The following is a 21,207-nucleotide window of genomic DNA, read 5'->3' on the forward strand; positions in this document are numbered from 1 at the left end:
TACCGGAATATTCAAAAAGCGTGGTATAAGTGTCTCCAAAAAATTCTTGTAAACAAATCTAGCCATTGAGTTTTAAATAAGATGTATCGGATCTATTCCCTCCCAGGAAAAAGTGTCCCATACCATGGCATTTAATGTAAAACCGTTTTTTTAATAAATCTGATATGAAATTCTTTCCTTTTTGGACGACGAACATTCCTTTCTCATTACCAAACAAATTGACTTTTACTTCGTCGGTCCAAAGGATATATCGCCACTTTTTTACTCCTTCTGGTCCGCACCATGTTTTATGAGCCAAAGCAAAGTTTAACCTCTTCTTTAAGGCGCACTTACAGTTCGATTTTGCCAAAATTTGGGACAGTGAGTCTTGTTAGGCCCTTCGACATCCTTCTTCAATTTGACCCAGGCCGGTCCATATTTGGATATAGCTGCCATATAGACCGATCTCTCGATTTAAGGTTTTGGGCCCATAAAAGGCGCATTTATTGTTCAACCAAATAAATGCCAAAATTTGGCACAGTGAGTTGTGTTAGACCTTTCGACATCATTCTTCACTTTGGACCAGAACGATTCAGATTTGGATATAGCTTCCATATATACCAATATCTCGGTTTAAGGTTTTGGGCCCATAAAAGACGCATTTATTGTCCGATGTCGCCAAAAATTGGGACAGCGAGTTGTGCTAGGCTCCTCAACATCTTCCGGCAATTCGGCCCAGATCGGTCGAGATTTGAGTATAGCTGCCATATAGACCGATCTCTCGATTTAAGGTTTAGGGCCCATAAAAGGCGCATTTATTGTTCGATGTCGCAAAAATTTGGGACAGCGAGTTGTGTTAGAGCCTTCGATATCCTCCTTCAATTTGGATCGATTCAGATTTGGATATAGCTGCCATATAGACCGTTCGCTCGATTTAAAGCCTTGGCCCCATAAAAGAGACATTTATAATCCCATTCATGTTAGGGTTTTCGACATCCGTGTCGTATATTATTCAGATCGGTCTATTTTTGGATATAGCTACCAAAAAAACCAATATTTTGTTCTACAAAATTTAACAATGGCTTGTACTTATTACAACACTCAATGCCCGTACCGAATTTGGTCCAAGGCGGATCATATTTCGATAAAGCTGCTGTTGGGGCATAAATTAGGCATTTTCACCGGATTATGGTGAAAGATGGTTTACGTATATATCCCAGGTGTATCCAGGGTATCCCAAGTTCGGCTTGGCCTTTAGACTTGTTCATTTTAAAAAAACATTGCCAGATGCAAAAGCTTATTATGTGCTTGATACTAGTGATTTTTAAAAATTTGTTAGATAAAATAAAACGTACACCTATTTTTCTGTCCACATGTGTAACTGCTATATAGACCGATCTTCCAATTTAGAGCTTAATCCCATAAAAAACGGTTTTATTGCCTGATTTCGCTAGAACTGTGCCTTGTAAAAGAGTTCTCGGTACCTGAATCAAAAATGATCCAGGCCAGCCTCTTTTTAGATATACATAACTATGTATGGATTTGGTAGTGGCATGATTATTATATCAATAGTGATGGGTATCCACGTTTTTACTTCTTTACGTTTATGGCCGTTTATCATCATTTCATATCAAAATATTAAAAAACTCCCATACAGAATACCAAACTAAGGACCTATGGCAGGGATGGAAAAGTCTTTTCAATAGTATTTTGTTCCGTCTTTTTTTACCCAAGTAGCAGCACCGCGACCGATTTGGTATCTTTTTCAAGCACAAGTCATATCCTTGCGTCTGTCAAACTCGTGTTATGCAGGTCGTTTGGAAATGTAAATGGGCAATACCGGTTTATATTTATTTGACTTCTAAAGCCTCTAGACGAATTAAATAAAATCGAAATTCCCATTGAAATTATCTACCTAAAGTACTCCGAAAGTAGTAAAGTACTATTTTCCCTTCCAATTTAAAACGTGTTTTTGTATTTAAGATGAAGAAACGTACCAAAAAATCGGTGAGGTAGAAAATTATTTTTGATTTCGGCACTCGAATACTCGGGGCAACCGTAGCTCAGAGTTAGCATGTCGGCCTATGACGCTGAACGCCTAGGTTTGAATACCGCTGAGATCTTCAGAAAAATTTTCGACGGGGTTATCGCCTCCTAGTGCTGGCGACACTTGTGAGTTATTTACCTTAAGTAATCAGCCGTGTAAACTTCTCACCTTAAGGGTTGGTATTCTGTTCTTCAACTTATGCGTAAATCAGTCAAACTCTGTATAAAAAAATGTATGAGCTCAAATAAAAACCTTTTTACGCAAATGCCTTAAAGAAGAACTTAAAAACAATCAATGAAGGCATGATTATATTAGTATTTCAGAAAGTAATCGTGAAAACTAAGAGTTTTCAACTGTGAAACACGAACATAGTACCGCCCTAAGTGGTATCGCTCTGTGGAAAGCAAATTGGACTTGGAAATGAAAATTTAATTAAATTTTTATCGGACAGCACTGATTGATATGGCAAAAGTATCCCCGCTGTTCCTTCATGGAATGATCTTTATGCAAAACTAAAAGTACTTTTTCGCTCCAAATAATACCTGCTTAGTACAATATCAAAATTTCTCTTTTCCATCCCTGACCTATAGTATTTCATGATTCCTTCATGTTTCTGGGTTTGAAACCCCTGCATTAATTCTCCAACTGCAAACCCTACAACAAGTGTCATCTTCAAACCTTACAACATGCTGCGAACAAAGTTGCACACCAGTGATGGTAATCTTAATACTTTGTTTTTTTTTTGTACTTTTTAAACATCAAAAGTAAGTCAGCCAAAGCGAATCATTTGATTCTTTTTCGAAATCAAATAATTTTCATTATATGTATTCGAAGACTCAAGAAAGGAAAGAGTAACAAAAATCGTAGTAATATTATAAAAGTTTTTTCCTGAGTACCTTGAATGATATAAACCTAGAAATTCCAACAGAGGATAGATGTTTAACTGGAGTGATGTGGCATTTGCCAATCACTAGAACAAGTAAAACCACAAAAAGGCAATTTAACAAATTGATTTGTGTAAAAAAAATACTTGGAACATGCGTAGATTTGGCTTATATAAACTATACGAAATCGGAGTCTATGGGGATCTATAGAAAAGAGAGCAATATAATAAAAAATACGCTCTTTGTGCCCTAAATGGGTAAAATTTCCTAATTTTCTGTCTATATGGGTTATGGTCAAATTTTCGACTCGACCATAGCAAGAACGTCCCTTATCAATGAGTCAAAAACTTCAATTAGACTCCACTCATAGACACGGGAGAAGTATTCCCAGTGTTCTTTAGAGGAATTTTCAAGGCCAAAGTACTTTAACATCATATACGAGCGAAATGAACCAATTTGTTTAAGTTATGAGAGAAAGTAACAGCCTTATATAGTAAAAAGTAGTACCTTTTGGCCACAAAGAGCACATTTTAACTTGTTTTCAATACCATTTCGCCAAACTCATTTATCATCCCTGTTGCACACCAAACCAAAGATTGAAGCAATCAGCCGATCATTGGTTTCGGCATTGGCTGGCTGGCGCGATTCGAATCAGTATCATTTTAAGTTCGATTTGAGCAAGTGTTACGCGATCGCAACTAACCAACCAACCCAACCCACCAACGCTGGTAGGCTGTTACGCTCTTCTGGTCGCAACTCTTGGTCAAAGACAGCAAAAATAAGAAAAAGAAAAATTGGCTAACACCACAAAAAGTCCAGATCCGCAGATCCAGATGTTTAGTATTTTATGGTGTTCCTTATTAAGAGAGAATATTGTGCTCACAACGTCTTGACCAAGTTGAGGATCTGCAATAAAGTGACATATTAGTGGTTTAGTGCAAATGGAAGTGTTTTATCTGTGTGTCTATAATTTGTGCGTAAATCCCAAGTGAAAGAATCACAAGAGTGTTTTTTGCGTTTCAACTGGAAATTTCTCATCCAAAAGGTGTAACATCGTCATCATATCAGCTTCTTTATCCTCTGCGACATCATAATCGCCATCGTCCAGAGCCATCCACCAGCAACACCTATCATCAAGATCGTCATTAACACCATCGTTGTCACCGGCCATCTCGTCTGTCCTCATATCGGGGAGCTAACAGAGAGTCACCTGGCTCGACTCGGCTTGGCTGCTGCTGAAGGTGCTGTGCTGGTGCTTAGAGCTGGCGAGCTGGCTCGTTAATAGGGTAATAAAAAGAGTTAATGAGGTGTGTTTTGTTTAGCATTTTACATCTGTTTGTAGACATTCAAATTAGTTACAACTGCCTGCCCATCTTGAGTGGTGAAGTGTGAGTAGAGTCCAACCAAAAAAAAAAAAAAAAACCAACGCCAAGAACGACAACAACAATGAAAAAACAATACAAATCAATTCAAAACGAGGCTCATTTGTTAATTGGCAGAAACTCACACATATAGGGGCCCATTGAACGTATGATGTACGAGTATCTGCCTGTGTGTGTGTGTGAGTGTAAGAGTGATTGATCTTTAACGTTGATAGCCCCCACCACAAAACGGAAATTGGAGCACCAAGCAAAAAGGGGCTAAGTGAGCTGCCAGCGCTTTGTATGTATGCATCAAGCGATTCCCTTGGCTCTTGTCTTCTTCGTTGATCCTTCTCACGTTTTTGCCGGTTTATTGTTTAGCCTGTGTCTGTGCGTCTGCGCCCATTTGTCTGACAGTAGTTAAGTGGGGATAGATGGATGGCTGGCTGGCTGGTTGAGTGTGTTTCTTTGTCTGCCTGCTTCGACCAAGTCATCACACTTTATTCCTCGCCAGAGTTGCCATTTGGCTAAATTTGGCAAAATAAATTCAGTTGCAAAAAAATAAAAAACAATACAAAATCCACACCAGTTGTCTAATTTTCAGCATACTCGGGTAATTTATGGGTGAAACACCTTGAATCGGGAGATCGTTAAATGTATTTGTCAGCAATATCCAAATATGGTTCGATCTGAAAATACTCGCACGGACAACGATGCGCCTAACACACCTCACAGTGCTAAATTTTATCGAAATCGGGTAATAAATGTACCTTTCATGGGCCTTAGACCCTAAATCTGGATATCGGTTAATATGGCAACTTTATCCAAATATAGATCAATCTGAAACATGTTTCGAACGGGTAAAGAGGGGCTAAAATTTCGGCAAAATCGGACAATAAAAGGGGCTTCTATGGGTCTACAAGTGGGAGGTCTGTCTATATGGAGGCTATATGAATATATTATCCGCTCTAAACACTATTCGATACAGATGTCGACGGTTCTACGAATACTCACTGTGAGCGAAATCGGGTAATAAATGGGGCTTCATTGGGCCTTAGACCCTAAGTCGGGAGATCGGTCTATGCAAATAAAAATTTGCCCATGCACATTCAATTAAGGAACAGGGACAACATTTTCGCAATGAGTGCTGTCCGATTCAAGTTTAATTTCAATGACAAGTGGCCTCCTTTTTGTAGCTGAGTCCAAACGGCGTGCCGCAGTGCGACACCTCTTTATTGGGAAGTTTTTACGTGGCTTCTTTACCAAATGGTACAGTACTTCACAAAATTCGGCAGCAATGGAAGGGGATAACCACCGCGGAACTTTTTTCTGATGTTCCCGCCAGGACGTTCAGCGTCATTTACGGACATGCGCTAAGGTAGCCTCCGAGTCTAAATGGGGGCTTTATGAAGATATTGCCCGATCTAGACCATATTTGATAACGATGTGGGGGGTTCTAAGACAACTCTCTGTGCCGAATCAAATGCGGCTTCTTGGGGCCTAAGATCTTAAATCGGGAACCATATTCGATACCGATTTTGAGAATCCTAAGACAACTCAATGTGCCAAATTTCAGAGAAATCGGGCAATAAATGCGGCTTCTATGGGTCTAAGACCTTAACTCGGGAGATCGGTTTATATGGGGGCTATATCAAGATATTGTCCGGTCTAAACCAAATTCGAATCGGATCTTGAGGGTCTTAAGACAACTCACTGTGGGAAATTTCTGCAAAATCGGGCAATAAATTCGGCTCTACGGGCCTTATACCTTAAATTAAGAGATCGGTCTATATAGTCCACGCATTTTCTACAGGATACGTCAGCACTCATGAAGACACCGGAATCTTGGAATAATAAGGTTCATCGAACGCTTATCATAACAGGATTTATGGTATAGAAAGCCTTGAGGAGCTTCCAACCATATAAGTTACCCGGACCTGATGGAATATTTCCGACGCTACTGCCAGCCCATCTGGCTACTTTTTTCACAGCGTGCCTAGGTCTTGCATATACTCCGAAAGCCTGGCAGGAGGGATGGGTGAAATTTATACCCAAGTCAGGCAAGGCAAGCTATGCGACACCTAATGCCTAGAGACCTAAAAGCCTTACGTCCTTTCTACCAAAACTATGGAACCAGGGGTCTGAATGTTAACCCATAGACCTGTTCACGGGGAAGACGAAGTTGGATAGGAAACTGATTTTGGATAGATGTTGAACACTATGTAGATGGGCCGTAGACTTGAAATGAGGCCTGAATCTTCGGAGGGTCCACTTGAAGAGCCAGGTGCATGATTGGACCGATTCTTACCTACGCTTCAATAGTTTGGTTGACTGCGATGGAGAAAAAGTGCAACGTAAGGATATTCGTAATGCGACAGGTTCAGAGATCATGTTGCCTTGGCGGCGATGAGAACCACAACCACCAGGGCACTGGTGCCGCAGCCACTGCGGCAATGAGTCTTCGGGCGATGGAAGAATGAATGAAGAATAGGAGCTGGTCATACCATCATGGTAAAATCGAAGCGACGATCAGTGGCACAGTCTTGGATTGACGGAATTCTGGTATTGCCATCCGGAAATTCATGCTGCATAGATGGATTAAAGCTAGAGGACAAAGTAAGCCTGGGGTCTACATTGAAAACTCAGGGACTGAGATCTGTTTTCGACTGTCTGACCAAAATACGAACCTATAGGCGGAGACCCGGCAATTACGGTATGTTTGAGGTGGTGTTGTGTTTACGCGAGGACGTCGAGTGTGAACATTTTTACGGACAGTAAACTGGCCACCGCGGCCACGAACAGTCCTGAAGTGTAAGAAGAAGAATGACAGGATCCGCATTTTTTTTGGTGTCGGGCCATAGCGGAGTAAGGAATGAAAGAGGAGACGATTTTGCGGGACTGCGGTCAATAAACTTGGTTAATCCAAGCCTTTTGGGTCGACGCAGTCCGAGTTAAGTGTGTTGGCGTGGAACGCGTATATAACAGTGTGGATTAGTGGAACTATGTGGACATCCGGATCATGAGAAGGCGAGGTAAAGGATGTAAGAAAGAGGTCAGAAAGCTTTCGATATCACAATAGGACACATAACACTACGAACTCACTTATGCAAAATCAGACCATAAATGAAGTTATGCCAACTCGAACAATTTTTCAAAATACCGAGGTGACCAACTTTAATGACCCGCCAAAAGCTCCCGGATAACCTAGGGCCTTGACACCTCAGCTCTAACAAGTTCAAAGAGATATCTCTACCCGCTCTCAAATCGGTCTAGATGACAGCTTTATCTAAATATAGTCCGATCTGAACCATATTTGGGTCGAATGACGGAAGGCTTAAGACAGCTCAGCTTTTATGGATTTCAGAACCTAAATCGCCAAATCGGTCTATATGGCAGCTATATCTAAATATAGTCCGATCTGAACCATGTTTGGATCGGATCGCTGCAGGCTTACAACAACTCACTGTTTACAATTTCAACGAAATCGGATAATAAATGCAGCTTTTCTAGGTTTCAGATCCTAAATCGGTCTATATGACAGCTGTATCTAATTGTATTCCGATCTGAACCATATTTAGATCGGATCTCGGATGGCTTACAACAACTCAATGTTTAAAATTTCATTCAAATGCAGCTTTTATGGACTTCAGACCTTAAATCGGCAGATCGATCTATATGGCAGCTGAATCCAAATATGGTCTGATTGGGCCCATTCTTTACCTGCGTATCTGTGTCAAATTTTAGCTCAATATCTCAATTTTCGAAGGCTGTAGAGTGATTACAACACATGGAGGAACAGACACACGGATATCGTTAAATCGCCTTAGAATTTTATGACGATTCGAAGTATATATACTTTGTAAGGTCGTAAAAGGATATTTCGATATGTTGCAAACGGAATGACTAAATGTATATATCTAGGGGGTGGGTATTAAAAAATAATTTATTAGCCATAAACAAACTTTTTGACAAGTAAACTTCTTTTACGAAAAACGTTGGGACCTTTGATCGGGACGATCGTGAACCTCCCAATGCTGACTGCTTGCCAACTGACTATCGGGCAATGAAGAAAAAAACTGAATATAGTGTTTTTAGCTTTTCTCTCTGCCAAATTGAAGAGACACAAGATATAGAATAAACCAAAAAAATCATCGTTTAGTGTAACAACTGGTCTTTTGCTGTAAACCAACTATTTTTGGCTTAAAGGAAGTTTTGGACGAATTTCCACAAACGAATTTCCTTAAATGTTTACCATAACCGAAATGACTTTAACGTCAAAATTGACAGATTCACGACTAACGTCCAAAGGTGGAGGAAATGTTGCACAGTTAGTACTCCCCCAATAAAACAGATTTGTTTGTCGTAAAGACATTCCAAACGTTGTATTTTTTTGCGCTTAGTAATGCGAATTAGGGTCGATACTAAGGGAAACGTCTTACCACAAACTGATTAAATGATATGGAGACAAAACGATACTCAAACCCTGCATACATGGTAAAACCATTTCGGCGTTTTAGAGACAACTTTAAAGCTGCACGCAAAAAGCTACCGTCAACGAAATTTTAGACAAACAAATTTCTTTTGTCGTAAACAAGGAGCATGCACGCTCACACTATCTCCTATATGGAAGTGACAAGAGCGATAAGCAATAAAAAGGAGTCATATTTTCATTTGCAAAGCTTCATTTGCAAAACATTTTTGGCTTAAAAGAAGTTTTGACCCACTATTTTACACAGACAAAGTTCCTAAAAGTTCCCGGACACTTAAGAAATCAAATTGGATCAATTCGGCTCCTTATAAGCGTCAACCGTTTCATACCAATATTTTAAGCGTATTTTTTCAACACGTTGAAAATGTTGTGTGTTTTCGAATACCGAAGGATGGACCTCGCAAATTCTACTTAGAATATCATGGCGGTAAAGAAATATAAAGAGTTTAAGGCATCAGATCAATATTAGTATACCTTCTTCATTAAATTAATACTTTTTCAAAAACCAAATCAATGCCCTCAATTTTGATATAATGAAATCAGGCCTTAAAAACCATATTCATATTGGCAACAATGTGGTTCCCATCTCCTCTCCCATCCTCCCAATCTCTTACTCTGCTTTTTGACCACTTTTATCCCACTTGTTGTCTGTATCCACACATCGCCCAACAACCAATTGGCAAAAAAGAAGTCATAATAGCTTTTTTATTGGAAGACGGCAAGCGAGACACGGTGTCGTCTTTGACTTGCCTGCCTGACTGCTATCATCTTCAATTCGTTGTTGCGCCTTTGTCTCTTCTCTAAATGAGAAATGACAATAATTTAAAGTGCTTTGCCGTTTGTTTTTGGAGCAATTTGCAGACACTATGCTGCCCCGAGATAAAAAAACACTGACTGCCAATATTATTTACACAATGAGAGCGGAGAGAATGTGGTTGCGGAGGGGGAGGGAGCAAGGGGTAAATGGTGTTCAATTTAATTTGGGCTGGTTATCGATCGAAAACGTGTAACTTTATCGTCCATCGTTGTCTTGGTTTCAACCGGCCGGCAATGAAGACAGACAGAAAAGCGGACTGGACAGACAACCACTTACTATGTATGTATATATCTGTCGCTTGGCACTCATATGTATGTATGCAGCGATATAGGGATGCCAAATTGAATATTTTTTTTTAGTTTGGTAGATAGAAGGAAATCAATATCAATATGCTTTTAACCCATTAATGGGAGACGAACGGGTAGAAGAATAACCAAGAATAGAGCTGTCTTAGAATAATTGTAGCTCGAGTTAGGAAACAGGTTTCTAATCAAATTTCCATTGGCGTTAAATGGAAGAAACTAGTTAAAAAATATACCCGTCAATAGGGTCATATTTGATGGAAAATTTGCTTAAAAATGTTTTAAAGCTCAAATATCAAAAAAAAGGATTTTTTCTCAAATTTCTTAGAGATTACTTGAAAGCGTTTTATTCTATGTTCAGATCAAAACTGTTTTGGGCAAACGACTTGTTTTTCGTTTATAATGCGCCGAAAACGAGCCGCTTTTCCTTTACAGTTTATAAGGGAAAAACGACTCGTTTGCCACAAAAACGAGTCATTCAAAGCATGTAAGCCCAAATAAATGCCTAAATTGTGTCAAATAAACACAGCCCTGAATAGTGTCAAAAGGTTAAAAAAATCAAATTTCGTCCTAAAAAATTATTAAACAAACAACATTTTGCAGCAGAAGCAAGATACAATAAATCTTAACTATAATGCATCTTGAAATTTGTGTTGAAGTGTTGAAATGAAATGAAATTTGCAAAACATCTTGAACGGTTGAGAAGTTTTTCAAAACAGCATAAGCAAAACGAGTCAATGTAGACATGGCATTAGTGTCAAAGGAATCTAGTGTCAGGAGTTAAAAGGTTAAAGCTGTCATTCACTCAACCAAATTTGTTATTCAAAACAGCAAAAATGTTTGCTAAAACAGCAGTTTTTGTCTGCTGAAGATGGGAAACCAGATGGGAAACCAGAAGAAGATGGGAAAAGCTACTTTTTTATGGTTTCCTGTTACTTGTTTTGATTACTTTAGGGATTTTTTAGAAAATTTTAGAGATGATTTTATTTGTGGAATATAACTGGAAAGAAGCTACCAGATTCATTTCGAAATGTGGCTGAGCTAGCTGTCAATTTTTGTTATTGCTCTACTAATGTGCATATGACTGGCATGGCCTTTTGTATCTAAAGTTAAAGAAATATGGTTATGGAAAGTATACATTCAGAGGGGAGGACAGAGGACAAACATACACATTTCATATGTGTTCTATTTTTTCTTCTAGCATCCCCTTCACAATTAAGCAGTAGTCATATTCAGCAAACAACAGACTTTTCAGCAGTAGGCCTGCTACTCTGAAATTGCAGTACTACTGCTGTAATAGCAGAACTACTGTTATAATATCAGCAAAATTAATTACTAATACTCAGCAGACAGTGTTCGCTATGTTCAGCACATTTTTTTCTATGAGTGTTGGAAACTAGGAAAACAAACACATATAAAAGGCCTCATATTTGGCCGTGCTGAATCTTGTATAGCTAACCTAAGCAAAAACACATAAAGTTCGGCCGTGCTCGGATGTATTTGTAATCCTTTTTATACCCTCCATCATAGTATTGGGGTATACTAACTTTGTCATTCTGTTTGTAACTCCTCCAAAAATTCGTCTAAGTATGTATTTATATTCTTGATCGTTATGACATGTTAAGTCGATCTAGCGATGTCAGTCCGTCCGTCTAAAGCACGCTAACTTTCGAAGGAGTAAAGCTAGCCGTGCAATTATTATCCGATTTGCTTGAAATTTTTCATGAAGTGTTTCGTTATGACTTCCAACTACTGTGCTAAGTACGGTTCAATTCGGTCCATAACCTTGTATAGCTGCCATATAAATCGATCCGATTTGGCTGAAATAGCTATATTCAAATATAGTCCGATCTGGTACACACGTCACAGAAATGAGTAAGGGTCTGGCAGAACTCACTGTGATAAATTTCATCGAAATCGGATGAAAAGTAAGCTATTTATTGTCTCAATACTTTAAGTCTGGAAATCGGTCTATATAGCGGCTACATATAACTAAATTCCGGTTTTATGAGATCAGAAGGTCAGGTTTATATACAAAGAATACGAAATCATCAAAAATTGTTTGGAAAATATTTTTATACCCAAGATATCCCCAAAATTGTAAATACCCAAAAAAGGTAGTTATTGGGTATTTCCCCAACAAATACCCAAGCATTGGGTACTTACCCGGTTCAAAACACATATCTATCCATCCGTCAGTTATAACCACACTACAGGCCTCGAAAATTGGGAAATTAAAAATTTGGTACAGATCAGTATTTTTTTTTTTTTCAAAATACTCAGGTTAAATTATTGAATGGGCAAAATCGGACTATATTTGGATATAGCTGTTATATAGACCGATTTTTCGCAATGGGGTATCTGGAACACAGAAGCCGCATTTATTGAACAATATCGCTGAAATTTGAAACAGTGTGTTGTATTGAACCCCTCGTTATCTGATTCAAATATAGTTCAGATTTGATCATACGACAAATTCTAAGAAGTTCTGTCATAGAAAACCATGGGTCAAAAATCAAAACCAAATTTCTGGAGTTAAATAAAAAAAAAAAACGACGAACTTTGATTTAAGTTTTAATTCCATGATTTCATGTGAAATTCTTCTAAGTATTTATAGTAGATTACGATTTTGACAATAGCTTGATGAGTGTTTTTGGGCCCTTAAAAATTTTTCACCGTATTGCCATTAGTATACCCTCCACCATAGGATAGGGGGGCAAATCGGTCCATGTTTTGATATAGCTGCCATATAAACCGATCTTGGATATTGACTTCTTGAGCCCCTAGAGGGCGCAATTCTTATCCGATTTGGCTGAAATTTGGCATGACGTGATTCGGTATGACTTCCAACAACTGTGCTAAGTATGGTGAAAATCGGTTCATTACCTGATATAGCTGTGATATAACCGATCTGGGGTCTTGACTTCTTGAGCCTCTAGAGAGCGCAATTACTATCCGATTTAGCTGAAATTTAGCATGACGTGTTTTGTTCTGACTTCCAACAAATGTGCTAAGTATGGTTTAAATTGGTTCATAACCTGAGATATAGCTGTCATATAAACCGATCTGGGATCTTGACTTCTTGAGCCTCTAGAAGGCGTAATTATTATCCAATTTGGCTGAAATTTCGAACAACGGCTTCTTTCATGACCTTCAACATACGTATCAAATATGGTCTGAATCGGTCTGTAGCCTGAAATAGCATCGGTCTATAGCCTGAAACAGCACAACAGAGATACCAGGAAAAGAACTCGACAAATTTAATCCATGGTGGAGAGTATGTAAGATTCGGCCCGGCCGAACTTATCACACTTGTATTTGTTTGTATACTTGAACTTCTAATTTAGTCATGTCCGTCCGTCAGTCTGTAGAAAGCTCGCAAAATTTCAAGTGCCACGCCCAAGCGTCAACCTAGAGTCACATGAATGCTTAAAGTTTTGATATTTATTGGGAAAGTGAAAGCTTAAGCAAATCTCAAGTTGTTTAAGTTGATGTTTTCACAGTAAGTTAAATAAAATAGTTAAACTGTGACACAAAGTTGTTTCTGGTAACACTAAAGTATGTTATTAAATAAAACCAGTAGTCATAATAAATAGTTTCTCACAAACAAACAAAAAAAGTTATTTGGAACAATTAAAAGTTTGTTAAGATTTGTTGGGTTGAATCTTATATTCCCTCCACCATGAATTGCATTTGTCAGGCTGTTCTATTTATGGGCAGAAACAGTAAATGATGTCCTCAACTGTGCTTTTTTATACCCTCCACCATAGGATGGGGATATACTAATTTCGTCTTTCCGTCATTACATTTTAAGTCGATCTAGCCAGGTCAGTCCGTCCGTCAGTTTGTCTGTCGAAAGCACGCCAACTTTCGAAAGAGTAAAGCTAGGCGTTTGAAATTTTACACAAATACTTTTTATAAGTGTAGGTCGGTTGAGATTGTAAATGGGCCAAATCGGTTCATGTTTTGATATAGCTGCCATATAAACCGATCTTGAGTCTTGACTTCTTGAGCCTCTAGAGGGCGCAAATCTTTTCTGATTTGGCTGTAATTTTGCATGTGGTGTTTTGGATCATTTCCAACTGTGCTAAGTATGGTTGAAATCCGTTCATAACCTGATATAGCTGCCATATAATCCGATCTTGGATCTCATCCGATTTGGCTGAAATTTGCATGAGGTGTTTTGTTATGACTTCCAACAACTGTGTTAAGTATGGCGCAAATCGGTACATAACCTAATATAGCTGCCACATAAATCGATCTTTAGCTTGATACAGGTCCCGTATAAACTGATCTCCCTATTTTGCTTCTTGAGCCCCTACTAGGTTCATTCTTATCCGAATGGATCGAAATATTACACAATGACTTCTACAATTTTCAGCATTCAATTCATTCATGGTCCGAATCGAACTATAATTTGATATACAATAGCTCGAATAGCATAACAGTTCTTATTCATTATTCTTTGTTTGCCTAGAAAGAGATACCGCGCAAAGAACTCGATAAACGCGATCCATGGTGGAGGGTATATAAGATTCGGCCCGGCCGAACTTAGCACGCTCTTGCTTGTTTTAATGTAAGTAACGTTTTCTCTAGATAATCAAAAAGGAACCTCGGAAAATCATTTAATTTATTATTGATGTTGGAAGTCATAAAAGATCACCGAACCGCAGCCAGAAAGGATTATAATTGCGCTTGAAATTGAGTCACTGATTCATATGGGAACTATATCACACGGGTTGGAATTCTGAGCCCATATTTGTGTTATCATCGTCATCACCAGAAACTTAGTTGAGAGCTACCTGTCGCATCCACAGGGTACGGATAGTGAGATGCTTTGTATACGGAGCAGCTGCGATTGTAGTCGCGGTCTATCAGAGGTATCGTGTGGAAAGTCGCAGTTAGAGATTGGGCGACACCAGCCCTTGCATCAATACTGAGTTCCTATGATGTTCGATACGGCAAGGCGAGTTATTGGCGCCTTTAAATAACAAATGCCCATGATGTTTCCGCGGCGATCGGTAGGTCTTATCACCTAACCGTTTTGTAAATGAAATGTTCTTATTCGATTAAGCTAATTTTGGACAATCACCTACATATTTGGTTGCCCAAAAAGTAATTGCGGATTTTTCATATAGTCGGCGTTGACACATTTTTTCACAGCTTGTGACTCTGTAATTGCATTCTTTCTTCTGTCAGTTATCAGCTGTAACTTTTAGCTTGCTTTAGAAAAAAAGTGTAAAAAAGTATATTTGATTAAAGTTCATTCTAAGTTTTATTAAAAATGCATTTACTTTCTTTTAAAAAATCCGCAATTACTTTTTGGGCAACCCAATATATTATGACTTTTCATATGCATGCCAAGTATGGTCTGAATCAGTTCATAACCCAATATAAATAGCAAATTTTACCCATGAACATTCCACTAAGGAACAGGGGCAAACTTCTCACATATCAATGAGTGCAGTCCGATTCAAGTTTAAGCTCCATGATAAGGGGTCTCCTTTTTATAGCCAAGTCCGAACAGCATGCCGCAGTGCGACACCTCTTTGAAGAGAAGTTTTACATGGCATAGTACCTCACAAATGTTGCCAGCATTAGGAGGGGAAAACCACCGCTGAAAATTGTTTTTCTGATGGTCTCGCCAGGATTCGAACCCAGGCGTTTAGCGTTAAAGGCGGACATGCTAACCTCCGCGCTACGGTGGCCTCCTACTAATTGACTTAACTCCTTAGATGTACAGAATGGTTGTCTTTTAGTAGGAATTACAAAGCATCCATTGTAATACATTATTCCCTTAACCTTCTAATCGATTAATAATAAATTAGTATTCCCCCATAATATATCGATAACAAACAAAAATTGTTACATTAAAACCTAGTTAGGTTTCAAATTCATTTACAGCGTTTTCAATGTCGTTTTCCCTATTGCACGCACACTGAATTGCCAGTGGATCAGCATGTGATCTTACCTTTGGAAGGATGAGACAAATGTGGAGGTAGGTGTCTGTTACCCTGTTTGTTGTAATGCTTCACCTGCCTCTTGTCCATTCACAACAATGACAACAACAATATCAACACCAGAAGTGGATGTGGCTACCGGTGGTAACGTTGGTGTTGCTTGGTGCTATTAAAAGACGACAACACAAAAACAGCAGCAGCAGCAGCAATCAACTCATTAGTAATAAACACAAACACAACAAGTAGAGATTCTGTGTCCTATGGTTAGGGTCGAATTGTTAGACACCCTTGAACGAAAATCAATAACTCAAAATCAGTCCTCAACTGCAATAGGTGTATTGGTATGGGTAATGACCTTTAAAGAGAAAGTGTTATTATTGTAAAAGCTACGGGTATTTACTCATCTTTAGTATCCAGTATGAAACTGTGGCCGTATCTGTCCTCCTTCAGCATGCCGAGTAGTTGGACAAATAGCACATATGCAAAATCGGGACAGGTCGTCCAAGAATGGACGAGCCCTCCCGGAATGCCATCATGGCCGGGAATCTAAGTCAGCGCATTGCCATTAGCCGAGAGATCAATTAAGGATTCCAAAAAATCCGGCAAACACCTCGACTGTACTGTCCTGAAATCCAAGGTTTGAGCTGTCCACATAAGCCATGGGTTTCGTAGGCGTTAAATTCTTTCCCCATATGTCCTTTGCGGATATAATAATGGCATAGATCTCTGTTGAAAAATCACCCACACTATCATCCCCAGACTTTTTTCTATTATATTGGGTTGCCCAAAAAGTTATTGTCGGTAATATAGTAGTAATATAGTCGGCGTTGAAAAATTTTTTCAACGGCTTGTGACTCTGTAATTGGATTCTTTCTTCTGTCAGTTACCAGCTGTTACTTTTAGCTTGCTTTAGAAATAAAGTGCGCGAAATTTTGTTTACATTTGTTTGTTTGGCGTCAATTTTAATATGGGTACCACATGTATTGAAAGAAATTCATTTAACAAACCGAATCAACGCTTGTGATATGCACCTTAAACGCAATGAATTCGATCCGTTTTTAAAACGAATCATAACTCGAGATGAAAAATGGATTGTTTACAACAACGTTAGTCGAAAACGATCATGGTCCAAGCATGGTGAACCAGCTCAAACCACTTCAAAGGCTGATATCCACCAAAAGAAGGTTATGCAGTCTGTTTGGTGGGATTGGAAGGGTGTGATATATTTTGAGCTGCTTCCAAGGAACCAAACGATGAATTCGGATGTTTACTGTCAACAATTGGACAAATTGAATACAGCCATCAAGGAGAAGTGACTATAATTGGTCAATCCTAAAGGTGTCATATTCCACCAGGACAACGCTAGACCGCACACATCTTTGGTCACTCGCCAAAAACTGAGTGAGCTTGGCTGGGAACTTTTGATGCATCCACCATATAGCCCTGACCTTGCACCATCAGACTACCATTTATTTCGATCTTTGCAGAACTCCTTAAATGGTAAAACTTTCGGCAATGATGAGGCTATAAAATCGCACTTGGTTCAGTTTTTTGCAGATAAAGGCCAGAAGTTCTATGAGCGTGGAATACTAAATTTGCCAGGAAAATGGCAAAAGGTTATCGAACAAAATGGCAATTATATTAAAAAGGTTATGGAACAAAATGGCAATTATATATTTGATTAAAGTTCATTCTAAGTTTTATTAAAAATGCATTTACTTTCTTTTAAAAAATCCGCAATTACTTTTTGGGCAACCCAATATCTCCGAGTGTTACGTACCAGCTCGGTCTACCTTGGGTTAGTTCTCAATTAATTTTTCGTAGCCCATCGTAGTAGCAAATATTTTCCACATATGCGAATAATCTCACGCCATCGGGATCTATTGGGACTTCGATTTCCATGTGATTTCAGTCGACTTTTGATCTCACTATCTCTCAAGTCCGCGTTGAGAATCCTGCCGCATAGCATATTTTAATATTCGTCGAAAGATTTTCAGGTGAACTCCCTTGAGGCCTAGGGCGGCGACTATCAAACCTATGTCCCAGTTACTTTTAAAAACATTTTTAACACCCTCAAGGACAATCCATATTTAAATTCCCTCTGGAGAGTATTTTCAAAAATTGCAAGTCCCTTACAGTTATTAGGTAACAATAAGCGTGTCATTATCTCACCCTCGGTCATATACATCAATTCTATGCATTCTTGGCTATGGGAAGCCATATAAAAACAACCATAAAATCATGTCCTTGACTTTCACTTCACCGTCTCCCTTCCATAATGAAGACTTCAAATGAAAGATCACTTGGCAGGAACACTTGTGTGTGTCATTAATCCCTTTCCGTGGGCATTTCCGGTGATGAAGTTGAGTTTTTTTAGAGGTCATTCATTCATTCTTCTAGCCATGCAATTGAAAATCAATTTCCAGATGTTATGCAACAAAATGCAGACAATTGATGCCTTTAGGTAGTGTATAAGTTGGGATAGGGTAAGGTAGGGTAGGGTATGCTGTGTAGTTTTGTGTATGGGGTCATAAAAAAGGAAGATGTGTTAATTTCCACACATACGCACAAGGCTATGGGCAAATGGGTAACTAAGAACCATAAACGGCGACTTACTTACTACCTTTTTAACTCTCACGCAAGTGGTTATGGTGGTGGTGCTTGCTGATGGTGCAAGAATGACAACACCACCAACAATAATAACCATAATAACAAAAACAACAATCTCATTAACAATGAGTTTTCAGACACATTCATCCATCCATCTATCCATCCAGCTATCCAATGGTAATGGTAATGCTTCAGTAGTAACAAGTATCGCTTCCCATTCCCAGATATGGATTTCCAAAGAGGCAAAAAAAAACACGAGCTGCTATCTGATGTCAATTTGGTTGTTGTTGTTGTTATTGCTGATCATGATCACCATGATGACCAGTGGTCTGATGCTGTTGCCGGTTGCTAGTGCTGCAGATATTGCTTCTGCTGCCTACCTACCTTACTACTACTACTACCTGTTGTTGGCCACTTGAACACGTTTCCAAAGTGTACAACAAATACAGAAAGAACACCAAACCAACAACAACTATGGAAAAAGGCAACCAGACCAAAACAAAAAAAAAAAAAGGCAGGAGGAGGCTAAAAAAGTCAACAACAACTTTGACACCCGTTCCACCAAAGAACACTGGGACAACAGCACCGCAATCCAGCCAGTCCGGGCGAGATAGCCTAGCCCAAGCCCATGCTTAACAGCGACTCAGCACAAAACGTTTCCTGCTGCTGTCAGCCGCCAATGTTGTTGCTGTGGCTTTTGCTGCTGTCATTTTAGGCCATGTTTAACTCGCTTATTTAGCTGCTTAACCATCTTTAGTTTTGTTTTTCCCCACGAGTGTTTTGTTTTTTTTTCTTTCTTTTTTTTTAACCAAAAAGTTATCGGTGTCTGCATTTCCACGCTTGAATGGCATTGCCACTTTTGTTACTGAACAGGGATTTATGCGATTTGGATTTTAGGAGTGCTTCAGTTACATGTTTATGACCTAATGAGGGGCCACTATTTGATAAGTGGGCGCAATTCGAAAATATCTAAAACCTTTTGAGTCCGTTCGGCCCCACGCTAGCCTCTGTGCAGAGAGAAGATCATGAGTAATAAGGAAAGAAGTTTACAACTTTTAAACTATTGATCCGAGCAAAACAAAATATTCTAGACATTTAACAGACATCAAAGGTATGCTACGGTACACCCTAAAATACCTTTTTTTGGGTTGCCCAAAAAGTAATTGCGGATTTTTTAAAAGAAAGTAAATGCATTTTTAATAAAACTTAGAATGAACTTTAATCAAATATACTCTTTTTACACTTTTTTTCTAAAGCAAGCTAAAAGTTACAGCTGATAACTGACAGAAGAAAGAATGCAATTACAGAGTCACAAGCTGTGAAAAAATTTGTCAACGCCGACTATATGAAAAATCCGCAATTACTTTTTGGGTAACCCATAGATCGGACGAAAATTGTGGTTTCTACAGCCTTAAAAATTCATATCGGATGAAAGATATATATGGGAGCTATATCTAAATCTGAATCGATTACGTTTGTCCTTGGGTCAAGAAAGTGACATGTGCAAAAGTTCGTGACAATCGGACAACAAATACGACCTGCACCTTGATTACAAGAATACATGGACTCACAGACGGACAGATGGACATGGCTAAATCGAATCAGAAAGTGATTCTGAGTCGATCGGTATACCTATCAATGCGTCTAGCTCTTTTCCTTTTTAGCGTTGCAAACAAATGCACAAATCTATAATACCCCGTACCACAGTGGTGGTGCAGGGTATAAATATTAATTTCAGTAACAACGTTAAAACTTCACATAAATTAAAATTCATACAAATTTGAAGTCACAGCTTATCTCGTACAGTGTACTTTTAATTGAATTTTTTTTCTATTCACGATTTTTTTTGGTAATTTCTGAAGTTATTTTATTCCATTCCTACTGAAGCGTCTCCTTCAAATCCCTTCCATTAGATATTCTATGTTTACGAAAATTTTGGTCCAAAATAGCCCACAAATTATTGATCACGATCATATCCGATAATTGCGGAGGTGGTTTCACAACTCCATATAAGCCAAGTTTCAACAATTCCAGAATTATGCTTAGGGTCATTATCCTGGTAGAAACGAAAGCAATCCCGTATTCCAAGTTTTTCAGAAGGTTGCAGCAAATGTCAAGATATTGGGTTGCCCAAAAAGTAATTGCGGATTTTTTAATAGAAAGTAAATGCATTTATAAAAAAAATTAAGATTAACTTTAATCAAATATACTTTTTTTACATTTTTTTTTTTCTAAAGCAAGCCAAAAGTAACAGCTGATAACTGACAGAAGAAAGAATGCAATTACAGAGTCACAAGCTGTGAAAAAATTTGTCAACGCCGACTATATGAAAAATCCGCAATTACTTTTTGGGCAACCCAATACATATTTTTGTCCATTTACTCATCAATAAAAATCAAATTCCATACATCAACTGCCCACATGCACTGCCACCGTCATGTTTTATCTGGGTATACGATTTTCTTTGTTCAGCTCTATGTTAGGTTTTTGCCAAACGTAAGACATGCCGTCCGATCTATGTATACTTAATTTAGACTCATCTATAAAAAATTACGGTGTTCCAGAAGTCTACAGTCTTATTTTTGTATTCTTTGGCAAAGGCATACCGGCATTGCATATTCTTCTTACTTATGACTGTTTTTTCGTGCTACTCGGCGTTTAAGTCAAGCCCACGAAGAACTTCTAGCGGTTTCCGCACTACATGGTTTACCAAAACTCTCCAGAATCTCAAAAGCTAGTTTTGGAGCTGACAATCTTG

The 21,207-nt window shown here is 38.6% G+C and overlaps 1 protein-coding gene across 4 annotated transcripts in view; it reads left to right on the forward strand.

The window, feature by feature from the left end:
* The first annotated feature begins 3,556 nt into the window (after nt 1-3,556).
* Nucleotides 3,557-21,207, forward strand: part of LOC106084164 (protein shifted) — a 38,829-nt gene continuing 21,178 nt past the window's right edge. For 2 of the 4 annotated variants that reach the window (XM_059363214.1, XM_059363217.1), the window contains exon 1: nt 3,557-4,217. In XM_059363214.1, the coding sequence (XP_059219197.1) occupies nt 4,213-4,217 (5 nt within the window). In that variant the 5' untranslated portion in view covers nt 3,557-4,212. The remainder of the gene's footprint in view (nt 4,218-21,207) is intronic. The other 2 variants (XM_059363215.1, XM_059363216.1) reach the window with 2 other exon arrangements.

This window comes from Stomoxys calcitrans, chromosome 2, assembly GCF_963082655.1.
Source record: "Stomoxys calcitrans chromosome 2, idStoCalc2.1, whole genome shotgun sequence".
Taxonomy (NCBI): domain Eukaryota; kingdom Metazoa; phylum Arthropoda; class Insecta; order Diptera; family Muscidae; genus Stomoxys; species Stomoxys calcitrans.